The sequence below is a fragment of the Schistosoma haematobium genome, chromosome 2 (assembly GCF_000699445.3).
Source record: "Schistosoma haematobium chromosome 2, whole genome shotgun sequence".
In the NCBI taxonomy this organism is placed as follows: Eukaryota; Metazoa; Platyhelminthes; class Trematoda; order Strigeidida; family Schistosomatidae; genus Schistosoma; species Schistosoma haematobium.
In genome coordinates this window covers 8,009,995-8,037,323 of record NC_067197.1, presented here as the reverse complement: position 1 = coordinate 8,037,323, position 27,329 = coordinate 8,009,995, and the positions used below count along the sequence as shown (strand labels likewise).

The window sequence follows — 27,329 nt, the reverse complement described above, 5'->3', positions numbered from 1 at the left end:
GTAGATTCTGTCGAATCTTATAAAAAATGTTAAGATCAACATATAGGTATAGAGTTGTGGAGATTGTTGAGTTCTGATTGAGATCAATAATTGATCCGTGTTAGACCACCATTGAAAACCTAGAAGCAATGGACGGTCACTCTGTCTTAGTATGGAACTCGTCAACAGCATGAGTCCACAATTTCGCACATTGGACTCGAACATAGGATCTTTGACCTCGCGTGCGAACACTCAACATTTAAACCATTGAGCCGGTCGGCATTCAATGGTGTTTATCTAACTTCAGCCAATCCACGATATTGTGCGACCATTTCCCATTGTTTTCGTTAGGTAAGTGCTGGACACGGTTTAACTCCACTATTCACGGCTTCTCAACGGAAGTCCGGGGATTACCACTCAAAGCTAGTCACTGGTGAGTACATTGATGATAATTATCATACTAAGACGAAACAGCCGTCCAGTGTCTCTAGGATTTTAGTGGTGGTCTAACATTGATCGATCCATGATCTCAATCAAAATTCAAAATATCGGTAATTTCGATTATTAGAGATAATTAAATTTTGAAGGACTATTCAAAAAGCTTTATGATAGCTATTTCGATACTAAATTTTCAAGAACAACTTTCCTTTCTCCCTTAATGAACTATTCTGGAATATGTTCTCATACCCATAGTGAAAGTGAGTGCTGACAACGGTCTATGCATCTTGGTTCAATGAAGCAGGTGAATTGGAAGGTGGGCACAGGAGACTATATGTATACATATATGAGATTGTAAAGAATTTTATAATATTTTAATAGTAATCATACATTTATTTCAAAAAATCATATTTATCAATCCCTTTGTGGTACAGCATTATCCTTCACTGATGTGAAAAATGAATTAGTGCATTGTTGTGTATTTTAAGGCCGACTAGTTATCACATGATTTAATCGCCAATCAAAATACAACTTATACAATCTTAGTACTGTACTAAACCAATGAAGTTCAACCGGTATGAACAGCCGAGAGTCTTTATTGGTCGTTCTTCCTGCCTAACCCTGCCTGTTGAGCCCAGAACACAAATCTCAGCCTCCGCGGTATGAACCATGTATTTCAAACATACTTTGTTTATATATCAGTCAAGTAGACCGCATAATAACATAAAATAGGGAAATAACATTTATACAAAATCAAGCCAAAATGTGGCTGTGAACATGGGAGACAAATCAATAAACTGAACATAACTTAAGAATAGTAAATCATACAATACTAATCTCTGGATCAAAATAAAGCTTATAATATGGAGAATATAGATAAACATAATCTAGTTACTGAACAGTTATACAATAGGAATATATATATATATATATATATATATATAATATTAGTCTATTTATAGTTCACAGAGGTTACCCGTAATTTAATCTTCACTAGGATATAACATACCTAATACCTGGAAATTATAGTTACTCAATTCACAATTCATGGATAACCGTATGCTGAATTTTTAACGATTTATTTATTATAGCAATCTAAAATATCTCATGATTTCAAATACCAAAAAAGGAAAACATATTTCAAGTAATCTCTCTTTCAAATGGTCATTCTTTTATCGAAATTATTCAAAAGAGTACACATCAACTTTCATTGCTTTACTAACTATCTCTTATGGACCATTTATCCTGTTATTGTTGTTCAGTCTAATGAGGTGTGGCAACTTGGATCGATGTATATAAATGCCTGATCCTACATTGTAGGTAACTGACTGACTGATTGACTAACTATTGTTGTTCAGGATTGTATGTCTATCATTTCCATGAAGAAAAAACAAAAGAAACTCATATGCTACACGCACGTACAAAAGTCTTTTCTATTCCTTTAGTGGAATAATAATTAGAAAGAACAGAAAGAGAAAGTTAAAAGAAATAATTAAGAATAACTTAAAGGTACTATGATTAAACAATAAAGTTTAGTTTTGATTCATAGCATTGTAGACAGAGCATTATACAGTATAACAAAGGTAGATTAGATAATACTGTAATGATAAGTGACTATTAGAACTCATTAGCTAAGTTGATAATGCCCTGACGTTTCAAACGAATAGTGCTTGATTGAAGTCCTGGAGTGAACATTAACACTAAGATGCAGGCACATCTAACTGACCAGTCCCAAATAGGATGAAACACGTACTATGGATTTCACTGTTAACCATTATCCATCTTTGTTTATAATGCTTGTAACTTAAGGCAATATCGAGGCAATCCACACAGGATGTACAAATGTCAATAAGAGGTTGACGAATTTGAGTCCTAAACATCGATGAAAAGATTCAAGTAAAACAATACGAAGTGAAAATAATGACAATTATTATTTGTTTTCAGTATAAAGGTTGTGGAGATTATTAAGTTTTTGATTGAGATCATGAACCGATTGGTGTCAGACCACTGTTGGAAACCTCGAAGCACTGGACGGTCGTTTCGTCCTATTGTGGGACTCCGCAGCAGTGCGCATCCACGATCCTGCTCACGGGATTCGGACTCAGGGCCTTCAGTCTCGCACATGAACGCTTAACCTACTGGAGCACTGAACCGGCATCCAATGGTGCTAGTGTCCAACATCAACCAGTCCACGAAATTGCGCGACTATCTTTCATTGTACTGAGTTAGATGCTTGTCTTCACCCGACACGGGTTTTTAACCATATTTTTATGGTATACAAATATGAACTACTGAAAATCGAATTCATTCTCTATATCATATGATTAGATAGTAACTAACTGTCTATTTGTAATTTTTTTTTAAAAATGTTTAACAATATTGTCACATTTACTATATGAGCTTTCAAAAGGTTAACATTTCCTCTTTCATTGATATTTGATACCTAGTTTGATTGGTAACTCTTATGTAAAATAGAAACATAATAAACATTTATCTATAGGCAATAGTCAAGTATCCTTTTAAAAATAGTAAATATTAATAGAAATTGATTTTGAGCTAGTGGAATATTTCAATAATGTAAAATTAATAACCTTTATGAAAAATGTGAAATATTATACATGTCAAATAAGTTGGTAACTATCATGACACAGCAACCTAGTGAATAGTTTGTGATAAATACTGAGTTTACATCATTGTGTAAGAAATAAGATACCAGTGTGGTGAACAAGAACACGAGTGGGGGGAGAGCAACGGAATGTTTGCGAGCACTAAATTATAGAACGTTGAACTAAAATCTGAGAATAATACATTAAATACGTCATTTGCAAAATATCAATCCATTGTCTCAAACTTGAGTGTTTCTTTTGTAAATATCAGTCCATCGTCTCAGATTTGATTGTTCCTGCATTTTCATACCAATCACTTTCCGTTCCCAATCCTTTGCTTCTCAATCATCTATTGAAATACATTCTATCCTTGACCATCGTTATATACTATCCCAGTACTGAAAACTGACAAATTTTATGTAGATTTCACTATTGGCCATTATCCGAAAAAAAATAACAAGCATAAAAAATGCCCATACAGAAATTATAATGTGTGTATTTTTATTAATTTCACGAACTACCTAAATTATTCATCGGAAACCTGGAAGCACTAGACTTCTGTTTCTTTACAGCGTAGAACTCCTAAGGAGTGTGTTACTGAGCTGACATACAGTGGTGAACACATCTAACTTCAGTTAATTCGCGATATTGTGCAACAATCTGCCACTGTTTTAGCTGGATAACTACCTAACACCTGACACGTTTAAACTCCATTTTTCACAACTTTTCATTAGAATTCCAGAATTCCATTCTCGAAATTAGTCACTGGCTAGCACATGATCGCCAAATTTTGATAAAATAACTCATGTGTTGACGGTTTCCGGATGACTTATGACACTTCCGAAGTAAGGAACGACCAAGCTACTGTTCAATCTAACAGAAGAATAAATGTTACTTGATCCCTGGTTCATGGAACAAATTTAAACACTACCACTATGTATGGCAACAAATCATAGGCAGGTAAATACGCTCCAATTTGAATTGTATAAAAACACCTAAATGGAAATACTAAAAACTGAGGGTCTATAATATATATCTGAGGTATTTAATCTAGTTAGCAGACTATTGTGTTATTGTAAACACCACCAACTGATTTTGATGGCAATCCATTGACTAATTTTATGTGCATTTCTCTAATTGTTTGACATTATATTGATATTATAATTATATAACAGTGAATACTAGCTTACAAATAAAAATGTATATTATTGCTATAGAAGAGTTTATAGAGATTGTAGAACTTTTCCAAAACCCCTAGTACTAATAATGATCATGTCCTCATTAGTGATAACAAAAAGAAATTGTAATAGACTAATTAGCATTAAACGGGATATATTCAATAATCCAAGTTGAATTAACCATTTGAATATAATCTAGAAAATCTAGAAAACTCATGAAATTTTACCGACCATTTTGTATTCATAAAAAATTGATGGTAACAATCATTATTGAAGTTCTAATATTGATTATTTGTCTCTTGTGTAGATGAAAACACTAAACATATACAATCTCTAGTCCCTTTCAATTAGGAATTCACTGTCCATATGTCTGGTATCGGATCAAATTTAAAATCATTGTCTATATACATTATCATATCAAAGCGCGAATTATGAGAGTAGGTAGATAATTTAACTAATAAAGACCTACAGGAAAGTTTGGATAAAAAATAACTAAGATAAAACAAGCATCTAACGAGAAATAGTGAATATTTTGAAAGAGAGAGAGAGAGAGGATGTTTTTATGATTATAGCTTGGGTATTTATTGTACAGACTGTATACGTGATGTACTTGTATCTTGTTACTAGAATTATTATCTATTCATCTGAATGAGGGTTTGTGGAAATTGTACTAATTTTAATAGTTGAATCCAAGGGTTGATGAAAGTTAAACCATCATGGAAAATCTGAAAGCATTGGACGGATGTTTCGTCCTAGTATGGGACTCCTCAGCAGTGTGTATCCACAGTAATATTTGAACATCAACAATTTTCTTTCATCTTGACCAAATGTAATATCTTGTAGCAACTCACGTCTAATTGAGCTTCTTCACATTTAATTCGATTAAGTCATTTTGTTAACTTATTAACGAACTGAGTCATCCGTACAACAACAACTTATCTATATCATTGTATCTTTATTATTGTTGCGAATGTATGAACGTGTATGGTTGAGCATTGCTTACCACCTACGCATTTATTCCCGCTGCTAGCCTTGTAGTGAAGAGAACACGGGTGGGGACAATCAAATGTATTTAGCACAAAATTACAGAGTTACTCGGTAAAATAGAAAAACCCTATAGTTAATCGTTAATTTGCAAAATATTAGTCCACCATATCAAACCTGATTGTTCCTGTTGCAAACATCAATCCATTGTCTCACATTTCATTGTTCATACGTTTTCTTACAAATTGCATTGTGTTGCCGCTCTTCCTTTCATGATCTTCTCCCATCTTCTGCTGTCAGACATTGTTTTTAACTCGCGTTATATACTATTTATATCAATATAAGTAGCACGCACCACAGCCTTACTACTAACCGCTTGATTCGATGATTCCTTCATTTCACTATGTATATATATGTCCATGTTATTCATGTTCATTGCTCTCTCTCGCCTAATTGTACTCGCTTACTCATACTCATATTCCCTGACTCACTCGCTCGCTCGCTTGCCTGCTTACCTTTCGGCACAACTCTTTCATGTTTGTTTAACGCACCTGTAATTTTTTATATATGTGTGTGTGTGTGGTCCCATAATAAACATAATCAACACTTCGTATTCGCCTTCTGATTAATATACCGTTGAGGCGTTATCTAGTGACGGTTATCAAGACGAACTGTATACGAAGTTTAAGGATTATAGTGAACACCGACCATCACAATCTTATATTCTGAAACTAAATTTAAATATTCTTTTTATTATTATTATTATATCGGAAAACATAAATCATAAATAGTCTTAACTGATAAATGAAACATATGTGTAGAATTTAAATAATTAATTATAAATCATAATTATCTTATTTCTTTCTTATACAACCATAAACATATGTGGTTATCAGAATGCGGTTTTTATGGTTTTAATAATTGAATTCATGAGCCGATTAAAGTTAGACCACCATGGATAACTTGAAAGCACTGAACTACCTTTTTTTCCTAGTATGGAACTCTTTAGCAGTGCGCATCCATGGTCGTACACGTAGGATTCAGACCAGGACCTCTGATCTCGTGCTCGAACGCTTAACCTATAGACCACTGTGGTTTAGGTCAACAATGTAAATATTGATAGGCTTTCTGGATTAAATGTGATGTTACAAAATCATTTACAATGATCAACATCAAAATAAATTCGTTATTCAATCATAAAATTGTTTTTTTAGATTCATTTGGTGAACTCATTTAAAAGTAGATAATCAGCCATTTACATTGTTTAGTAAATTGTTATAGCACATATTGTTTTTTATTCCTACCCCTTCGGATTCGCATTGATGACATAAATAAGAACATGTTTTTATAAGCCTCTTCATGTATAATTGGGTTTTATTCTCTTTATTATAATCAAATGAGCATTAGTCATTTAGACATACAATTAAACCGAAATTCCGTTTAATTATATGACAATAGCTAATAAGCTACAATGAGATCACTTATTTTCAGCATGAAAATACGTTATTCAGTTCTATTCTGTCAATCTAAAATAAGAAACTAATTTTTCCATGTAGCAGATTTGTTGTGATTGTCTATCATGAGCAACCCTCAGTTGGAGAATCAGTGTTATTCGCTGAATACTAAACAGATAATCCTTCACAATTTGTGGTTACTCATCGGTGTACATCCCCACAACGACTATTTAGTGATATAAACATCATAAGCAATTGGATCAAAGAGCACATTAAGTGGAAAAGATGGATTATTAAATTTCAACTCGAAGATTTGAATTTAGTCTGTGAATTCCATTCCATGTGTTCTAATAATAAGCTCCAAAATGCGATAAGTGTGTTATTCAACAGCTTTCAATTTCTAATCACTATAAAAACTATATCCATGATGTATAGCTTAATCAAATGTCTTGTCTAGCAACTGTTTTCCAAAAGTCGAAGTACTGACGCTCATCTTTTGGAAATGGATTTCATTTTGTGTCACTAAGATAAAACGCTATGAATGGTACATGTTAGCACTCGTTAAATGTATCAGTTGGCTAGATATACCATGTGTTCACTAGTGACTAGCTTCGTGAGGGAATTCTCGGAGTTCTAGTGAGAAGCCGTGGCTATTGGAGCTAATCCGTGTCAGGCAGAGACAGGTATCTACCTCAGTACAATGGAAGATGGTCACGCAATTTCATGGGTCGAATTTAGACATTAACACTGTTGGATGTCGAATGAGTGGTCTAGAGGTTAAGCGTCCACTCACGAGACTGATAGGTTCAGGGTTCGAATCGTATGTGCACACTGTTTAGGAGTCCCACGCTAGAACGAAACAACCGGCCAGTGCTTATGGGTTTTCCATGGTGGTCTAGCTTTAATTGACTCATGAATTCAAATATTAAATTACTAAAATCTCCATACCCCCCCCTTCAGAAAATAGGCTTTCATTTAACAGCTACATTATTCAGAAACCGACATTACTGTTGATATTCAAATGTTGAAAACAAGGTCAAAATTCTTTAATAAATCTTACAACATACCTAAAATCTTAATATATCAGTTGTTAAATCATATTTGATTGTTTGAAGATTGTGAATCTTAGGAAAAATAAACAACATTCAACCCTATTTTAGATTAACAATTTAGCTTCACTAACCCAATTCCCTTATTATGAATCTTTGTATCTTTTACATTTCAACAATGAAAAACATAGATACTATAGATTTTAAATTTTCATAAAGAATTCACCATTAAATGGGTGAATCTCAATCGAATTGGTTTACAGATGAATGAGTAACCATAAGTATAAGGATTAGTGATGTATAAAAAATGGGATTAAATTAATGAAATGTAAATGAATTTAAACAACTATCCTTAAAAAAACTGACAAAATAGTCAAGCACATTGAAAACTGAGTTTACAATTATATATAGTTTTAGATAACAATGTTGTTTAAGTGGTTAGAAGTGGATAGGACATATATTATGGAAATCTCCAAACTGTATCACGAAGTAAGCGCTAACTTGGAATTCTGAAATGAAATAAAATGAAAAAGAGAAAGGCAGAAGAATACACTACGTTGAGAATGAATAGAAACTGGGAAGAAGTGGAAAGGATTACCGAGGACGTGGTTGGATGGAGAGTGTTGGTGGGCGGCAGCCTATGCTCTTCAACGAGAGGTAACAGGTGTAAGTAAGTAAGCTATCCGTCAACTGAGTGGCTGTAATCTATGATAATGACTGATATTTAATCACTTACTAGCACAAGTGATTTGCAGATAGAGTTGTAAACTAGAAAAGATAAACCGTGTAGTCACATACGAACTTTGTATAAATTTACAAAAGTTTTATGTCTATGACATAGTTTTCAATTCAAGTAATATGTCTATATATATAAATATAGATATCCAGTGATCTGACTTTTTGAATATGACAATATTGTTTCACATAATTGGCAAATCAGTCAAGTAATGAAGCAGATATATTCATAATACACATGAAACAACATTATCTAATCACCATTTTGCAATTCAATAACCTTTTGTGTGTTAAATTCACTTGGTATTATTTACTTGAATCTTCCCATTGATATTTAGCACTGTAATTGATCAGACTCTTATTAGCATATGTTCATCCTGTGTGGATTGCATCTATATTGCCTTAAGTCACAAGCATTATATGCAAACATGGATAGTGCCTAGCAGTGGAATCCAGAATTCAAGTAAACAATACCAAGTGAATTTAAGCTTCATCCCACTGTACAAGCAAGTGGCTATCAGGACTCAGTAGGTAAGTGGATAACGTGATGGCGTTTGGAGCGAGCGGTACTGTGTTCGAGTCTCAGAGTAAACATCAACACTTAGATGCCGGTACATCCACCTGACGAGTCCCAAATAGAACGAAACGCGCGTCCTGCATTCCATTGTAGTTACTATCTATCTTTGCTTAGAAAATTTTCGTGTTAGTAGTTCAGCTATAACCCAGAGGTGTGAACAATTATTATTTCACCTTTCCACAAAGATGTGCTGAATCTTTCTAATATGTTGTTTTTTTTAATTATCTAGTTTTGTTTATATAATTTAAAGACCAGTTAACCCCTTAAAACATTTGCCATGATACGATGTACAATCATCTAGAACTGACAAATTCAACGTACTTGAAACTTGTTAAAAGTAATTACGAAAGTCACTAAATTCAATCTAATCCTGTATCAGGATATACTTCATGTCACTAACGTATAGTTATAATTTCATGATTTGTAAGTTACATCTTCTTTAATTATGAATGAAATAAATAGTGAAAAATAGATCCTAATGAAGATCTTGACATTCGAAAGGGTATTGTTATAATTCTTTCTTATTACAACCCAGCTATCCTATTGCTTAGTATTCTTGGACACCAATTCACTCGACAAGTCCCCAAATCAGAACACGGTTGAACAGGAAAGAGATTATATTCCAAATAACAAGGTTAGATGTAAGTAAGAAGCACAGTAAAGAAAATGTTATTATATTTATAATTTTTTACATGGGAAGATTCTAGAGTTTTCTCCAAGTATCAACTAACGCTAACTGGATAAGAACTAGCCAAGCAGCGCGCGCCAACACAATCGTGCATTAAAAATTTTCAATCTCGATTATTCCCTTGAAGAAAAGGGAGAAGAAACAAAAATTCAAGCCAAACCCCAAATAGAAATATCACTACTGTTTACCTAATTATAAATATTAAGTAATCATTACATGTATACGATCACATATGTATGTATTCGATGTTAAACTTGTATGAAACTGCTCATGTCAATCTTGTTGAAAATTCAAATAAAAACTTTTTCCTTGCCGATTTTACATAAAGTCAAGACAATAAATGAAGAAGAAGAATATGAAATCGTTTTATTTTGTGGTCTCATCTCAGCTGTTTACAATCACATTTGTATTAAAGCATGACATGTTTAACCTTGAGATGATGGAGAATATTTATAGCTCAGGTGGGTGATTTTGATGTAGTTTCGTTCTCTGAGTTGGATGGTTTGGTCGTGGAGCTTTCGTTGTTATTTTAAACGACATCATCAGCACAAACTTCAAGTAAAGTGAATATAAGACGGTTATAAGACCTAGAATCAAATCAATGAGAGATACAATCAAAACAAAGAAGTAAACGATGACAGGTTTAAGGTCAATAAGAACCAATCAAGATCGAGGTCTACAGGACAAGCTGTGTATTTATTATTTATTTATTAAAACACATAAACTTTGGTACAAGAAGGCACCAAATAGATATGCGCCACATAGATCATTCGATTTGTGTGAGGGCTGGGATACTATACGGGTGCCCAGACCAAAGCAGGTCGTTTTCTTAGAGGGCCACACCCGGAGCCTTCGACCTGAAGGTCTGATCCGCAAGGTAGTGGAGCATCGTAAGGAGATGCATTTCCATGGAAGCCGGTGACCAACGATTGGTTCATACGCCATTTGTTCCCGCAGGATACTAGAGCCCATGTGCACCATTGGTTTGGAATCCGGTTAAAGCGCCGGACATTCGCTTTTCGTCCTCTCAATTTCGTAAACAACACACCTGCCACGAGAAGGTAGTGAGTAGGACTTCCCTGGCAGAAGCTGTATACGCGTGGCCGTGTGAGAGCATTTCGAGAGAGGAGCAGGCCCACCCAACTCTCGGCAATACCAGGGCATTCGGGGCAACAGGACAAGCTGTGAGCCATATGTGGAGAAATTCAAACACTTCACTTCTGATGTTGTTCAGAAAAACGATGAAGGCTTCACGACCGAACCATCCAGCTCAGAGAACAAAACTTCATCAAAATCATCCACCTGAGCTACAAATCTTCTCCATTAACTCAAATGCTAAATTCATATTTTACTCAGCTAAAATGTAAATTATTGCCAACAAAATTTTAATTCAATCTACTTATTAACAATTTTACGTAATAAATATAGGAGATTTGCTTAGACTATTAACTAGCGGAGTTTAACCATATCAGGAGTGACACAGTAATCTACATCAGATGATAGGAGATGGTTATACTGTGGTGTGTGCTACTTATATTTACATAAATAGTATATGATGTTTGTTGTGAACAGAAGGTCTGGCAACAGAGAGACAAGAGGATCGAACAGTAAAGAATGGAAACAGAATGTAATTTGTATGAAAATACAAGAATAATCAAGTCTGAGTCATTTTGAAACAATTGGTGAACATTTTGCAAATTAAGCATTCACTTTATGATTATTAGATTTTATTAAAAAGTCCTGTAATTTCGTGTCAAACACATTCGATTGTCCCCCACTCTTCTTCTGTCCTCTACAATACAACATGACGAATTGATTAGAGTTAGACATTTATATGATTGAATGTCGTCTAAATGATCTTATGCTTAAACTCATGATGTAAGATCAAAGGTCCTTGGTTCGATCTCTGATGAGTTCATTGATGAACATTGTTAAGGAATCCATTTCTTCTTGATTTTCGATAGTCATTTAATAAATATTATGTCTCGATGTAAACCATGAATAATTTGATATAAATTGACTCTAAACTACCTTATTTCAAGATATATCTCAGTAATTTAATCAATTAAAGTGTTAAAATCCAAGTGGATTTTTTATTTAAATAAACATTCATAACATATGTTACTATGAATTGGTGAATTTCTTAGATTCAACACTGAATTTCATTCAACTGAATAAATTACATCTCGTTATTCGTTTTTAATTTGTTTGTTTGTTTGTTTCTATTCACCTTTATGACAGAGAGTTTCTGTACTGTTTACAATAATATTTATAAGCTGTATAATCATTGTAAATATGGTCATTTGTAAAAAAAATTTTAAAAAAAGAACTGAGAAACAACATTTTTACTGACCATTATTGACAGATCTCAACTTAAACCTTCAAAAAACAAAGACATATTTTCTATTTACCGATTGATCAAGCATTGTAACTATTATAGATGGGGATTTGTGAAGATTGTAGTAGTTTAACAGTTGAATTCACGAGTTAGTCTAAGCTAGACTACTACTGGAAACATGGGAGCACTGGATGGCTGTTCTGTTATATTATGGAACTCCTGAACAGCGTGAATCCACGATCCTGCACATTGGACTCGAACCTAAGACACTCAGTCTTGTACGCGAACTCTTAACCCCCAAACCACCGAGCCGTTTAGCATCTAACGGTGTTAATGTTTAACTTTATTCGATCCATGATGTTGCACAACGCTTCATCCATTATCTGAGGTGGATAACTGTCTCCACCCGATACAGATTGAACTACTATGGTCTACATTCAAAATGGAACTCCCGAAGTTCTACTGTGAAGCCATGACTAATAGAGTTCAACCGTGTCAGATGTGAAGCAGTTACACACTGAAGACAATAGAAGATGGTCACGCAATATCGTGGATTGGTTGAATTTAGATTTTGACACCTTTGAGTGTCTGCTCGATAGTCTAGAGGTTAAGGGCTCGCGTGTGAGGCCGAAGGTCCTAACTTTGAGTCCCGTGTGCGGGATTATGGATGCGCGCTGTTGAGGTGTCTCCGAATAGGACAGAACGGCCGTACAATGCTTTCAAGTTTCCAGTTGTGGTTTAGCTTAGACTCAGCTGTCAAAGATATAACTGTTTGACTTATTTTTAAGTTACATTTTACTACTCATATATGATGAATAGTATTTGGTGTTTTTTGATGGACATTTCACTACTGAATTTACGATAAATCTAATCATGTGTATTATTATGAAAATTTGTTGTAATTTGGCTATAGAGTGTAATAATAGCATCTTTATTGCTTTCCCACTTATTTTAAAAGAGTAATGATACTTTAAATAACTTTTGAAGCCTTCATAGTTAATAAGTGATCACTGAACGTATATATATCTTATCAACTAGTTGCCAGGTGATTATTTTAACCATTTAATTGGGAGAAATATATTATGTCGTTGACTTCTAACTGAAATATGATTAAAAGATAGTTTTTGTTGTGCACTTACATTGATTAGAGTGGTATTGATAACTAGAATGAATTTGACAAATGTTTTGTTTTGTTTTGAGAGTTGAGAACAGTGACTGATTAAGGTGTGTCGTTTTTGCGCTTATTCACAATCACTTATCTTCATAATGAATTATGGGTATTTCTAGTATGAGGCTTAGACTTAACAGTGAGATAGTTGATTATCGACGACACTAGAAAATCAATTTATTATATTACAGTTGACTGAAGTTTAGAAATGTGGACTGTTTTATTTTTTATTTGTACCTAATATCCCTTATGGAGCATAGGCCGTCGGCCAAGATTCTCCAGTCGACTGTGTCCTGGACTCTTCTTTCCATTTTTTTCCACGTGCTATTCATTCTTTTCATATCTGCCTCCAATCGCCGGCACAATACGTTTTTCGGTCTGCTTCTTTTCTTTATAACTCGGGGATTCCAAGTCAGGACTTGCTTCGTGATTCAGTTCAGTGATTTCCGCTAAACGTGTTATCCACCTACAGCGTCTTCTCATAATTATCGCTTCAGCTGAAAGCTGGTTTGTTCTCTACTATGGTACGCAGCTGCTAATGGTATCCGACCAGCGGATCGGAAGTTTCTTGTGTAGACAACTACTTATAAATGCCAGTATTTTTTTATAATGGTTGCAGTAATTCTCTTCCCAGAGACTTTTTAATGTTACTGCATGTCACAAGCCTGAATAAAAGAATAGACTTAGGCATGAGGTTAGCAAGCTCTATCTATAGAAAAGAAGCTTACTAAATAATCCGGATCAAAACTATTGGATACAAACTCAATTTTTTTCGAAATTATTCAGTTTATCATACCATATGAATTTTTATGATCTAATACCTCATGTGTTTATTGAGGGTTAGTTTTGAGAAGTCACAGTTAGTAGTAAAATATCTATTCAGATTTTTGATTATACTTTAATAGATGTGAATTACAATGGAAATTATCTTCACAATGAAATAAGCATAAACAAATCAGTCATGTAAAGTGATTGTTTAGTAGATTCAACCGTTATTTAACCAACATTACGCTTCCATGATTGGAAAAATTGATGAAATTGGGAGTAGAGAATTGTTAAATGGATGAACTTAATGGAATTCAAATGAATGGATTAAAGGATATTAGAGAATCTAAAAGTTCTATAGGATTATATCACTATCCATTTATATTATGCATATTTAGCATTTCTAAGAGATATGAACTTTTTCCTCTCTTTGATACATTCACATTCAATATAAGGCATAATTTAACATTTATCAATCAGAATGAGTAATAGACTATTCTCTTTAGGTCATGATTTATGCCTTGTAGAACTGAGCTATTTACAATTGCTTAATCATTGAGTAGTGAATAATGTCATGTTTATTTAGTCTTTGAGTACTGATTGAATTCAATCTATCAGGTTTCGATGTGAGCGCTAGTTCGAGTGACTAAATATTGAGTGCCCTGTTTTCAAACTTTAGGTAGTTAGAAGTAATTTACACAGAATTGTGGATCTAACATCTCAACATACTATACGCGATTTTAAAGCACTCAAATTAGTGTCTACTTTGTAACTTGATATACAACACATAAAGGACTAAATAAATATGTCATTGGTATTTACCTAGTGATCAATTGATTCCCAACCTTTACACATTTAATTGGTATTTATGAAAACATTCCCAATAATTTATGGAAATAAAAATTATCAAACACAAGGATCATAAACATATTAATTCGTTTCTTTTATTGTCCTTTTCAACAATTTTCAGTGGCTGCCGAAAGTTTTGATCCAGAAAAAGACAGTGATGATAATAATGAAGAAGAGAGACAAATTTATCCGAAATCTGATAGTCAACGAGCTAGGCTAACTAATGCTGTCAAAGAAATCTTACTCTTTCGATGTCTTGATGAAGTAAGTCTGAGCTGTTTTCCTGTTATTATTCATACCATAGCAAATCAATCTGGACAATAACATGGTAATACAATCAGAATGGGATTTTGTGGATAATATAGTAATTTTAATAGTTGAGATCATGAGTCAATTGAAGCTAGACGACCATGGAAAATCTGGAAGCACTGGACGGCCGTTTCGTTCTAGTATGTGACTTCTCAGCAGTGCGAATTCACAATCCCGCCTCGCTAGATTCAAAGGAGTGACCAGTAGGGTTCAACCGTGTCTGTTGTGAGATAGTAACTTATTTAAGACAATGGTGGATGTGTTATTCAATTTCGTGGATTGGTTGAAGTTAGGTATTAACACCATTGGACACCGACCGGCTCAGTGATCTAATGATTAAGCGCTGGCGCGCGAGATTGATAGGTCCTGGGTTCGAATCCGACGAGGCGGGATCGTAGATATACACTTCTGAGAAGTCCAATACTAGAAAGAAACAGCCATCCATTTCGTTCAAGTTTTCCATGATAGTCTAACTTTAATTAACTAATGAATTCAATTATTAAATTACTATAATATCCACAAAACTCCACTCTAAATAATTGTATCTTCTATCACTTGTTTACTTGTTATAAATCTTGCAATTATTTCTCTCTCTTCATAATTACATTACAACATTATTTAAATATTATTTATTTTTGTTTACAATCAACGTTTCACTGACCTTAATCTAAGAAAAGAAATAAAGGACAAATTAAGCTTAGAAATTGAATTAATTAACACATTTTAGCATATCATAGATATATTTTAAAGATATTAGAAGAAGAAGAGGAAGAGGAAGAAGAAGAAGAAGAGAAGAAAACCTTATTCAAACTTGGATTCTCTATCAAGATAAACGGATCATTTTCTTCTTGTAAATGTGTTTCTGAATTCATTGTTGGTTTAATTCATATTCCATTTTCTTCTATTTTGTATATCTTGATTAAACAACACTTCTTTTGTTAATATATATGAGGGAGAAAAACATGTAAACATGACCTTCTGATAGATTCATGAATAAATATAGTTATCGATAGATGAGAAAAAACTATCCTTATGAAGAAACATATATACATGTTTCATTAAAATCTATTAAGGAGAAATTAAACATTGAAGAGGATCTTAAACTTGTTTTGTTTTCAATGAAGACTCCTCAGAAGTATACAATAATAATGGACTAGATTTAATGTTGTTAGAATTTATTTAAATCATGATATTATTCTATGATTGAATCGATATTTAATGACCCATACATACATATAACACATACATACATATAACACACAGTGATGTTATGTCACTAGTGAGAGACATTCACATTGATCTATGACTATGAGATCTTGAAGTTCATTTGAGATGTATTATATGAGATCAGTTTTAATAATTTACATTCATTCATTTTATCAATAGTGAAATGTTTAGACATGTATAAAAATGTAAAGATTTTTTTTGTATATGATGACCACAGATTGAATGAATTAGTATCAGATAGTGAATTTCTGATGACGATCTCTTGATTTCAATAGTTAGAACTTTATTTCATATTATTATATAATTCCCTGTGAACAATAATGGTTAGGCTGTTCCTTTCCAAAATGCCCTGATACGGCCGAGGGTGGAGATAATCCACTCTCCCCCTCGAAATGCTCTCACACGGCCACGCGTATACAACTTCTGTCAGGGAAATCCTACTCACTACCTTCTCGTGGTGGGTGTGTAGTTTACGGAGTTGAGAGGACGAAAAGCGAATGTCTGGCGCTTTAATCGTGTTGAGGGACACGGACAGTCCACCTGGAGGAGTTGGAAAACCCTGATTCCCAACTAACGGTGCACATAGCCTCTAGGATCCTGTGGGAACAAATAGCGTATGAACCATTTGTTGGTCATCGGCTACCATGGAACTGCATCTCCTGACATTGCTTCAGTGCTTTGTGGATTAGACCTTCAAGTCAAAAGATCGAGGTGTGGCCCCCTAAGAAAACCACCCGCTTCGGTTTGGGCACCCGGGTAGTATCTCAGTCCTCACACAAATCGAATGATTTATGTGGCGCATATCTGTTAGGTGTCTCCATGTATCAATGTTTATGTGCTTAAATAAATCTGTTAGTCTGTTTTACTAATTTGTCTATTTTAGTAAAGTTAACTCAAGACATTCACGTTTTTCGTGTACTACGGTATTACTCGACCACTGAGTTAAAATCCGATCGTTCTAATTCCTTAATTCCATGTATTTTGAAAAATAGATAAATCAGTATACCAAGCTACTTTTGGTCAACTCTCAGTTCATAAAAATGTCTTTGAATAAGTGTAATTATTCAATCCCATATATGTATTTTTACCCAAAAAATGTATAATTATGGACTTATAACTGTAGAGCCTAATGATGAAGTTATTAAAAGCAAGTGTTCTCTCAAATATTCTTAATTTTTTGAATATTCTATTGGGATTTTTAAACTGCTAATTTCGTTTTATCAGTACGAGGTTGTGAAGATTATTAAGTTTCTGATTGAGATCATGAACTGATTGATGTTAGACTACCATTGAAGACGGCTGTTTCGTCCTAGTGCGGGACTCCTCAGCAATGCGTATTCACGATCCTGCTTGTGGCATTCAAGCCCATGGCCTTCGGTCTTTCACGCGAACGCTTAACCTCCAGACCACTGATCCATTTTATGAAAGTATCAAATGACTTGATAAATAAACCAACAATAAGTGTACACCTCAAAAGGTTCTTAACCACTTCTTTATTTTTTGAAAAGTTGAGACTATAATTTATGGACAAGCTTTGAGCAACGCTAAACTAACCTTGAAAATCAGATTTACAATAACAGGTCATCTATTTGACTAAATAGCGTGTTCACATTTTAGCTCGTGATGAAAACGCCAAAACTAATTCCTAACCCTAACCATTAACTGTGAATAAAACCCTTATTTAGCCCTAATATATATATGTGGACATTCTCAAAATCAGTTTAGCATCACTCAATGGTCATTCATACATCATAGTCTCATCCAGATAACTTGTTGAAATATTTAGATGGCAAGAACAAGTAATCCAAATATTTCAAAACAGATTGATTTTCAATTTTCACTTAATGTAATTTATTTATGTTTACCAGGTAATTGATTTTTGTTTATTTTCTAGAAGTGGAACACATTCCAATGTTTGTTTACTTATTTGTTTGTATTTTTAAACGAATTGAATTCAATCCCTAAAGCAATGCGATTGAACATTCTCAAAAAATAATAAACTTACTTAGAGATTATGACAATCCAGTAAAAGTAAACAACCTTCAGTTGTTTGTTTGTTTGTTAGACAATTTATGAAATACATCGAGATAAATAAACATTCTCCATGGTACAAATAAAAGGCACACCTTAACTTTTACTTTTTCACTTATTAATGGAAATGATGTGCTTTACAAATTAATGTTGTGAAGAATAATTGAATATAGAATATTTAAGACTTATATGTCAATTTAAAAAGAAGAAAGTATAGCGAGTATAATCATTATTATTAACAGTAGTATTAATTTGGTGTGTTGAGAGATATAAGTAGTATATAACATCATTCAAAAGTGAAGTGCCTAAATGCAGAAGTTCGAAGAGGGGAGAACGAGGACTTGAAATGATTGGTATGGAAATGAAGGAGCAATGAAATCTGAGACAACTGATGGACATTTTGCAAATGAAGTATTTACTTTATGATTCTGTAATTTTGTATTGAAATACATTCGAGTGTCCCCACGGATGCTCTCGTTCACAACAGTAGTAGTAGCAACAGTAGTAGTATTGGTAAACTTCACCCTGATATTCTGGTTACTTAAATGTCTTAATGATCTTCTCTTAGTATCCATGATACCTTGTTTAACCTAGGTTTCTTGCTAGTTACCACTTGTGAAGATGTACTGTTAAGTGTCAGGGAACTAATAATCACACATAAGGTTCAAACAGCTTGTCGATAAAATCTCACACTGTGAAACTGAACGACTAGAATTCAAACTTATCAGATGAAAATTAGTTTCTTTAAGATTACAGCCAAGCATATTTAACTGGTATCAAGTAGCATGAAACCTAGGTCAAACAGTGTTTCTGATCCAGCTAACTTAAACTACCTAACATCTAAATCAAATCAATTTAGTTAGTGACTATACCGAAAATTGATACGTAGACCTTGATTAACTGTTAAAGAGAACTGGATGAACAATAAATTTAAAAACATAACTGATAAAAGCACTTGATTCTTCATAATTCACATAATGGACTTGTAGTGGCTGGCATATAGGTTATTCTAGCCTCTGAACAGATCAATCTATTCATTCTTCTCAAGCTATATTTTGACCTTGTTAATCATTCACTTATCAACCTTGACTGTTTTTATGTGAGCGTGTGCGTGTACACTTTTCATGCTACTCATCACATGTCCGGAACTTATTTTTATCTGACTACAAATAATGATTAACGCTTGATTTAAATCGGGTTGGTTTACATGCTTCATCTACCGTGCGTTATTTCGCTCCGTTTTTCCGATTGTTTGTCGTGACCAGCGATTGTATGAAATACTCGTATTCGAAATTCGTTCTAGTATTTGACTCATTTAATTCCATTCTTCACCAACGCGAGCTAAGTCGATAATTATATGCGAAGATTGGCGGAATGTGTATTTCAATAACAATTATTCATAGGATCTAACTGGAGTCAGATCTCGGGCCACTAAAGACTAATTATAGCTAGATAATATTGCAATATTGCAAATTCGTTAAGGTGAGACTTGTAAACTACTGGGTCCAAACTCATTGCTTTATAGGTTAAGCAGTCAAAGAGAAACCTGAATGTTCTTCGTTTCATCCGTAGTTGGGTTGTGGACGCTCACTTCTGAAGAGTTCTGTGCTGTAACGAAACAACTATCCAGTTGAACATGATCTTCAACGTATATCTATTAAACATTGTTCTGTGATATAAACCAAGAAAATTTAACAATCTCAACAAATCCCTATAGCTATAGAACTCAATTTAGTTAACGGTTATTCATAAAGCTTAATTTATAAGTAATCAATAGCATCTTCAAAACGATTAATTGATAATCAGTCTAACATTTTCTTTTCTTTTCTATTCGGATTGTTTCTCTAAAGAACTACTCTACTATATTTATCTTCAAAGGTAAAGCTAATGCTCTCTTTCCTTTTTTTATATGAAGTTACCTTTAAAGAATGTTATTTTTTAGTTTAATAAGTGATTAAAGCCTTCAATTAGAATGGACTTTTATTTTCTACTACAGAAAATTTATCAAATATATATATAATCAGAATGGGGAGTTTTTGAAGATTTTAGTAACCTCAGTAATTGAATTCATGAGTCTATTTAAGCTAGACCACCACTGAATATCTAGAAGCACTAGACCGCCATTGGATGCTGGCTTAGTGGTCTAGAGGTTAAGAGTTCGCATGCGAGACCGAAAGTCTTGGGTTTGAGTCCCGATGTGCGGGATCGCGGATGCACGCTGCTGAGAAGTTCCATACTAAGACGAAACAACCATCCACCGCTTTCAGGTTTTTAATGTTTCTAGCAAACTAATCCGTAACCCGGTTTTCATCCTATTTAGAATTTGTCAGTTCAATGTGCCTGTATCCTAGTATTATCTCGGAGATTCGAAACCAATGCCTGTTTTATTCATACCTTCAACGCAATATCAACACTAAGATGCAGATAAATACAGCTGATGAGTCCTAAACACGACAAAAAAACCGGTCTTCACTTAATAAAGCTATCGAAACAATCTATTCAGGTTGTGTGTAAGTTAAAAAGTGACTGATCAAAATTCAGTCCTTAACATCAGCAACGGGAATATTTTTAAGCACTTACCAACCATTATCGGCAAATGTATTCTTAAAAAAAAATACGTGACTCAGAAGTTAGTACACCAAATGATATAAGTCATCTTTATCTATTCATGATTCATACTTAAAACTTCAGTCAGGAATAAAGTCAACAATTTCATGCAATTAGTTCCCTTCATGAATTTAGATAAAGCTAGAATAAACATTAATGCAGAATCATCATAATAATAAACTCAATAGACTGTCGAAGAAAACCTTGTCTTCTAGTATGGTTCCTGTACGACCTAATGATAACACTCAAGTAAACAAAACATTCAACAGAGTTTACATAAACCCACTAAATATAGATCTCTTATAAACAAAATAAATTCATACAAAACATAAACGAATCATGTGATTATGTAACACTTTTTCTGATTTTACAAACTGATTAAGTAGAAATCAAACATCATTGTTTTCTATGGTGATCTAATTTTTGTACAATATAATTTCATATACTAAGTTTTACTCTTAGTGTAAGCATTAAATTTTGACCATTTTTAATTTGTATCCGAAGGGGTTTTGTGGAGATTGCAGTTAATTGAAGCTAGATCACCATGGAAAACCTGAAAGCACTAGACGGCCGTTTCATCCTATCGTGAAACTCCTCATCAGTGTGCATCCACAATCCCGCCTCACGAGATTCGAACCCAGGATCTATCAGTCTCCTGCGCGAGCGCTTAATCACCATAAAAACTTGAATAAAAGGTATAAATAAAGAAGAAAAATGAGTCGAAGCACATCTTGTTTAAAGTTAACATAAAGATCTAAAGCAAGGCATTGTGTCAGTTAATACTTACTAGCATGAAATAATCGTAATGTTTTAGAAACTAAGCTCGATTCAAGATACAAACTAGAATCGTTTAATGTCAACGCGATATTACTCTTTAAATATTCAGACCAGTTAGTGTAGTTTTTTTGTTTCTGTTTCGAAAACAGAAGCTATCGAGAATACATAATGATAAACCAAATTTGTAACATATATAGTTACCAGATGGGCTTTGTGGATATTATAGTAATTTCAATGGTTAAGATCATGAGTCAGCTGAAGCTAGACCATCATGGAAAACCTGGAAGCACTGGACGGCAGTTTCGTCCTATTGTGGGTTACATTTATAATAAACTTAATATGTACCTTGGTCTTGACTTCTCAACATTGTAATTATAAATAATAGTCATTTCTAACAATAAATTAATGAGATAATTCACTCATATTTTAATGTTCTACTTTTTAATTTAAGGAACAAAAGTCGAGAGTTATCGATGCTATGCAAGAAATGAAAGTTAAGGAAGGTGATGTAGTTATTAAACAAGGTGATGATGGAGACAATTTCTATGTAATTGAATCGTAAGTTAGCTAAATTTTATTGTGGGTTTTATTTGACTATATTTTAAATAACCTGATTATTTGTTGAACGTTACAGGAATATTCAATTAATGTTGATGACCTAATGTGTCACTAAAAATACAAAAAAAACTTCAGCCAACAGATGCACTGTTTCCTTTTAAGTTTTCCAAGATAGAGAATCCCAAGTAGCTTGTAAACACTTAGGTACACACAGTTAGAATTTGAAACTATTCAGTTCAAACCGATGTAGAAGAAAAGAATTAGCTGAAATATTTGAGAATTTTAAAAGCTGTATGCCCAAACTTTATAAGCAAAGATGGATAATGGCTAGCAGTGGAATCCAGGGTCTATTCAGTTGATGATCCACTTAGCTACTGAATCGTTATAGCCACCTGCTTGTGTAATTGGGTGACGTTTTAAATTGGTTTGATGGTAAGATACAAGTAAACAACATCAAGTGAATGTATGCCCAAACATTTAAGTGTGCCACCAACATCCGTTGAATAGTCAAAGGAATATGACTAGCAAGGCATAAATAATGTACAATTTACATTTAATGACGCAATACATAAACAAAAGGATAGCATAAGAATACGAGATATCATAAACAACTGTTTCGTAACATGTTCAGCATCTAAGTGAAAATACATAGTCAAAGTATCTGCTGTACAAACATTCTGTTATCCAATGGTATTATGTTGGGGAGATCCAGAAAACTCCTCGAAAGAAGCCAAGAAAGTCTCTGAAAACACAGAGAAGCGTTCAGTAGAAGTTTCGCTAAAAACATCAGAAAAGTGAAAAGTCACATGTAGAGTTTCTGATTGAAAAATTACTACACTGTTACTATGTTTAGTAGTATTCCAGAATTTTTGGGGGAACACAAGGACATCTAAAATACTATAAAAACCTTATATTTTCTGTACATAAATGAACCTTTGGAGTAAAGTGCTTATTACACATTTCGCGCCTTTTCCGTCATGTTCAAGTCACTGTGTAAGCCTGGGGCTTACCAGAAGAGCTTAGGAACAGAATATGGTGTTCAATTAACAAGACTTATCATATTAAATATTTAATATTAGAAACATTTTTAAAATTCATTTTGAATAAAACTAAAGAGAATTCAGCGGAGTAAAGTTTCTTTTCGACGAAGTCATTTACTTAAGCTGTACATTCATATTTATAATTGTTTGCTAAGTATATGAGTCTGTAGAAAGATAGAAAAGATTGCATTATTAAGTGATTCGAGATTTCAAATATCAAATGATGTTATGAAATAATCAGGGGCATAGGGAAGAACAGGAGGATGAAAATAATTTACGGGTCAGTATTATGAAAGATAATTGTCCACTTGACAGATATGAAGAAAAATAAATAATGGATTGAATAATGATCATAAGAAATAGTTAAGGATTTGTAGCTCAGGTGGATGATTTTGATGTGGAGTTTTGTTCTCTATGCTGGATGTTTTGGTCGTAGAGATTTCATCGTTCTTCTGAACGACTTCTATCCGAAGTTTGTGCTGATGATGTCGTTCAGAAGAACGATGAAAACTCCACGACCAAACCATCCAGCTCAGAGAACAAAACCCCATTGAAGTTGTTAAACGATAATAATTACCGATTACCACTTAAGATTGCAAAACACTAATTTTAAATAAATACAGGAACAAAACATACTTCAGAAGGGAATTAAAGCCAAAAAAGGGTGAGAGCTTATACGTATCGTTTCTGCATTCGGGATTCAGACTAGAATCAGTGGATCTCCAACGCCTCAGCAGTACATAAGTGTTTTATTCGGTGCCCAATTTATTATGTCCCTTCGATTGCTTAGATTTTTCTGAAGAAAGGCTCCTTGGGAGCAACGTATTCAGGGTTGAACAGGTGGTCCTGCATTGAACTGGTGATATCTTTGTATTCCCTTATCAAAAGCCATACCTGGTTATGTTCTGAGATGCGTTTAGAAAGTGATCGCTTTGTGCAGTCAATGTAAACCGCCCCACCGTAACAAGTAAATTTATAGATGCACATAGATGTGACCCGAAGCAGAAGTTTATCCTTAACATATCCATGAGTGGTAGACCGGGTTGAAAAGACAATACAAAGCTTAGCTGAATAGAGGGCTTTACTCAGGAATTTTGAAATCCAGTTATTCAAGATTTCGGCATCCGTATCTCCATTAAATTTGATATTCAGAAAAACACTTTTCTTTCGAACTGTCGGTTCTTTCCCAGGGTGTTGTCTTGGTGTTAAGTTCCTATTGATAAATCTAGGTAAATAACCACTTCTGATGAGTATCTGCCAAAGTCTCAATAGTTCGTCACCTATTATTTCACTATGACATATTTGCCTAGTCGTCGAGGATGAAGAATAAGTTGTTTCGCTTTCTTCGCAATGAGACCCAGCTATGGAAATTCGCATGCTTACCATTCCAGGTTGGTCTTTTACACATAGATCTCTGTAAAGAACCATCTGATCTCCTTTTTAAGCAAACATCAAAAAAATGAAATTCGCGTGCGCTTCTCATGCGAATTGAATTAGGTGATGACAATTATTGAATCGGTTCAAAAGTTCATTGAGGTCCATATCTTCACAAACAATAAACGTATCATCCATATATCTTCTATATAAATGAAATATCTCAATTATTACTTGATGTACCGTATTTTCTAGATTGGTTATGAAACAATTAATCAAGAGAGAGCCTCTTGGTGAACCCGTTGCAACCCCATCAGTTTATCGATGAAATCATCTTTCCGCCATTTATATGAATATTTCAAATCGAGTCGACAAAATCAAATAGATCAAAATAGTTGTGTCTATCGATATAATTTTTGACGATTTGTAAAATCTCAGCTAACCATTTAGCAATCAAATGTTACGAAAAGCTATTCATATCAACTATAAGTCATATTGGGACATTCTACCAATAAACTTTCGGGAGTTCATATAGTCTCGGTATAACGGAACCCGATAGCCTAAAATGTTGTTTAGAATCCAAACTAAGGTTTGGACTGAAGAATAACTGTTTAGGTAGTTTGGATACGTACTATCGCCCAGTTGAAAGCAAAAACAATGTGATTGGGTAAATGACGGTTCTAGATTTCATTATAAATGTAAATGTACATTATTACCTAAACAGATATTACCACCGAGTTTTTTAACCAATAATTGTTCAATCAATTAAATGTGAATTACAATAAATAAACAAGATGATTAAGGATGCGAGAAAATTACCAATCGCAACAAATAAATGTTATTCTATCCTTTCTGGATAGATCACGCACTGATTCGTTCAAAAGATAATATTTGATTGCGTTATAACATAGTGTTTCTAATTCTGGAAGAGTGCTTCAATTCACAATCAAAAATGCACGATTACAGTCAATGCAATCAACACAATCGAAGGAGGAAAAAATCAATATGGCTGCCGCCAAGACTAAGTATCAACTAAAACAGCATAAATGAAGTTCAGAAGGAAACATGGAAACTCAATGAAGGCGTAAGGAAAGCAAAAACTACAATAAAATACAAATATTGCCATCTCAAATGGAATCAAAAAGACTAATAAAATGTACAACTGAAGGAATCAATAGGAACAAATTACAAGTGTATAAATGGAGGGATTTTCACAAACAAAATCGTCAAAATGGATCTTACATGTTCATCCATTGGCCGGATACCATCAGTAACAGCCTTTTCTGGGAGAGAACAAACCAGTTTCCAGCTGAAGATGAAATTAGGAAAAGATGATAGAAATGGATAGGATATACATTACGCAAATCATCAAACTGCATCACGAGGCAAGCTCTAAACTGGAATCTTGAAAGGAAGCGGAAAAGTGGAAGGCCAAAGAACACATTACGTCGGGAAATAGAATCAGATATGCAAAGGATGAATAACAACTGGAACGAGCTGGAAAGGACTGACCAGGACAGGGTTGGATGGAGAATGCTGGTTTGCGGCCTATGCTCCTTCATGCGAAATAACAGGAGTAAGTAAATAAGTAATGTTCAAAGAGGTCACACGTGAAAATAGACCTATCTTTCATCTTCCTTAAAATCCTAGTTAACATCTTTTCAGATGATTTTTCATCATTCGAATTCATCAAAGATATCGAGGCTTAACTTCATCATAATGTTCATTAAACTTTCTTTAATAAAACCAATTTATTTCTCTTCACAAATGCTGTGTTTTCCTTTCTTCAGATCTTGAAATGTTTATTGACAATTGTAAACAAGATTGATGTAATCTCAATCTTACTATTACTATGTACAAATATTATTTAAAGATTCACTTGGTATTATTTGGCTTGTATCTTCCCATTGAGGTTTAAGACTGCAATTGATCAGTCTGTTATTGACATATGTGCATACTGTGCGTATGCCTCCATATTACCTTAATTCACAAGCTTTTTGTAAGCAATGATGGATAATGGCTAAAAGTGAGAACAGCCTCCGGGCGGGCACGAACCACCAACCTTTCGGTTAATAGCCGAATGCGCTAACCGGTTGCGCAAAGCTTGTGAATTAAGACAATATCGAGGCATACGCACAGTATGCACACACACCAACAACAGACTGATCAATTGCAGTCTTAAACCTCAATGGGAAGATACAAGCAAAACAATACCAAGCGAATTTAAATTCACCCCATTGCACAAGCAAGTGGCTATCAGGACTCAGCAGCTGAGTGGATAACGCGATGGCACTCGAGGCGGACGGTACTGGGTTCGAGTCCCAGAGTGAACATCAACTATGAGATGCAGGTACATTCAGCTGACGAGTTCCAAATAGGACAAAACGCGCGTCGTGGATTCCACTGCTAGCCACTATACATCATTGCTTACAAAATTATTTAAAGATGTTTATCTCTTAAACTGAAGAAAAATAGGCTGGATATTTTGTTTTTCGTTTTGGAAAAATACTCAAGACACAGTTGTTTTGATGATGTATATGTTTGGCTTTCTTTGATTATACGCATGGACATTTGTTTAAACTTGAGGAAACGAAACAT

The 27,329-nt window shown here is 34.0% G+C and overlaps 1 protein-coding gene across 2 annotated transcripts in view; it reads left to right on the top strand.

Annotated features, from left to right (window-relative positions):
* Positions 1–27,329, top strand: part of PRKAR2B_1 (cAMP-dependent protein kinase type II-beta regulatory subunit) — a 106,596-nt gene that overhangs the window by 58,394 nt on the left and 20,873 nt on the right. For both annotated transcript variants that reach the window (XM_051214246.1, XM_051214245.1), the window contains exons 3-4: positions 14,930–15,072; positions 22,211–22,317. In XM_051214246.1, coding sequence (XP_051067397.1) covers positions 14,930–15,072; positions 22,211–22,317 — 250 coding nt within the window. The remainder of the gene's footprint in view (positions 1–14,929; positions 15,073–22,210; positions 22,318–27,329) is intronic.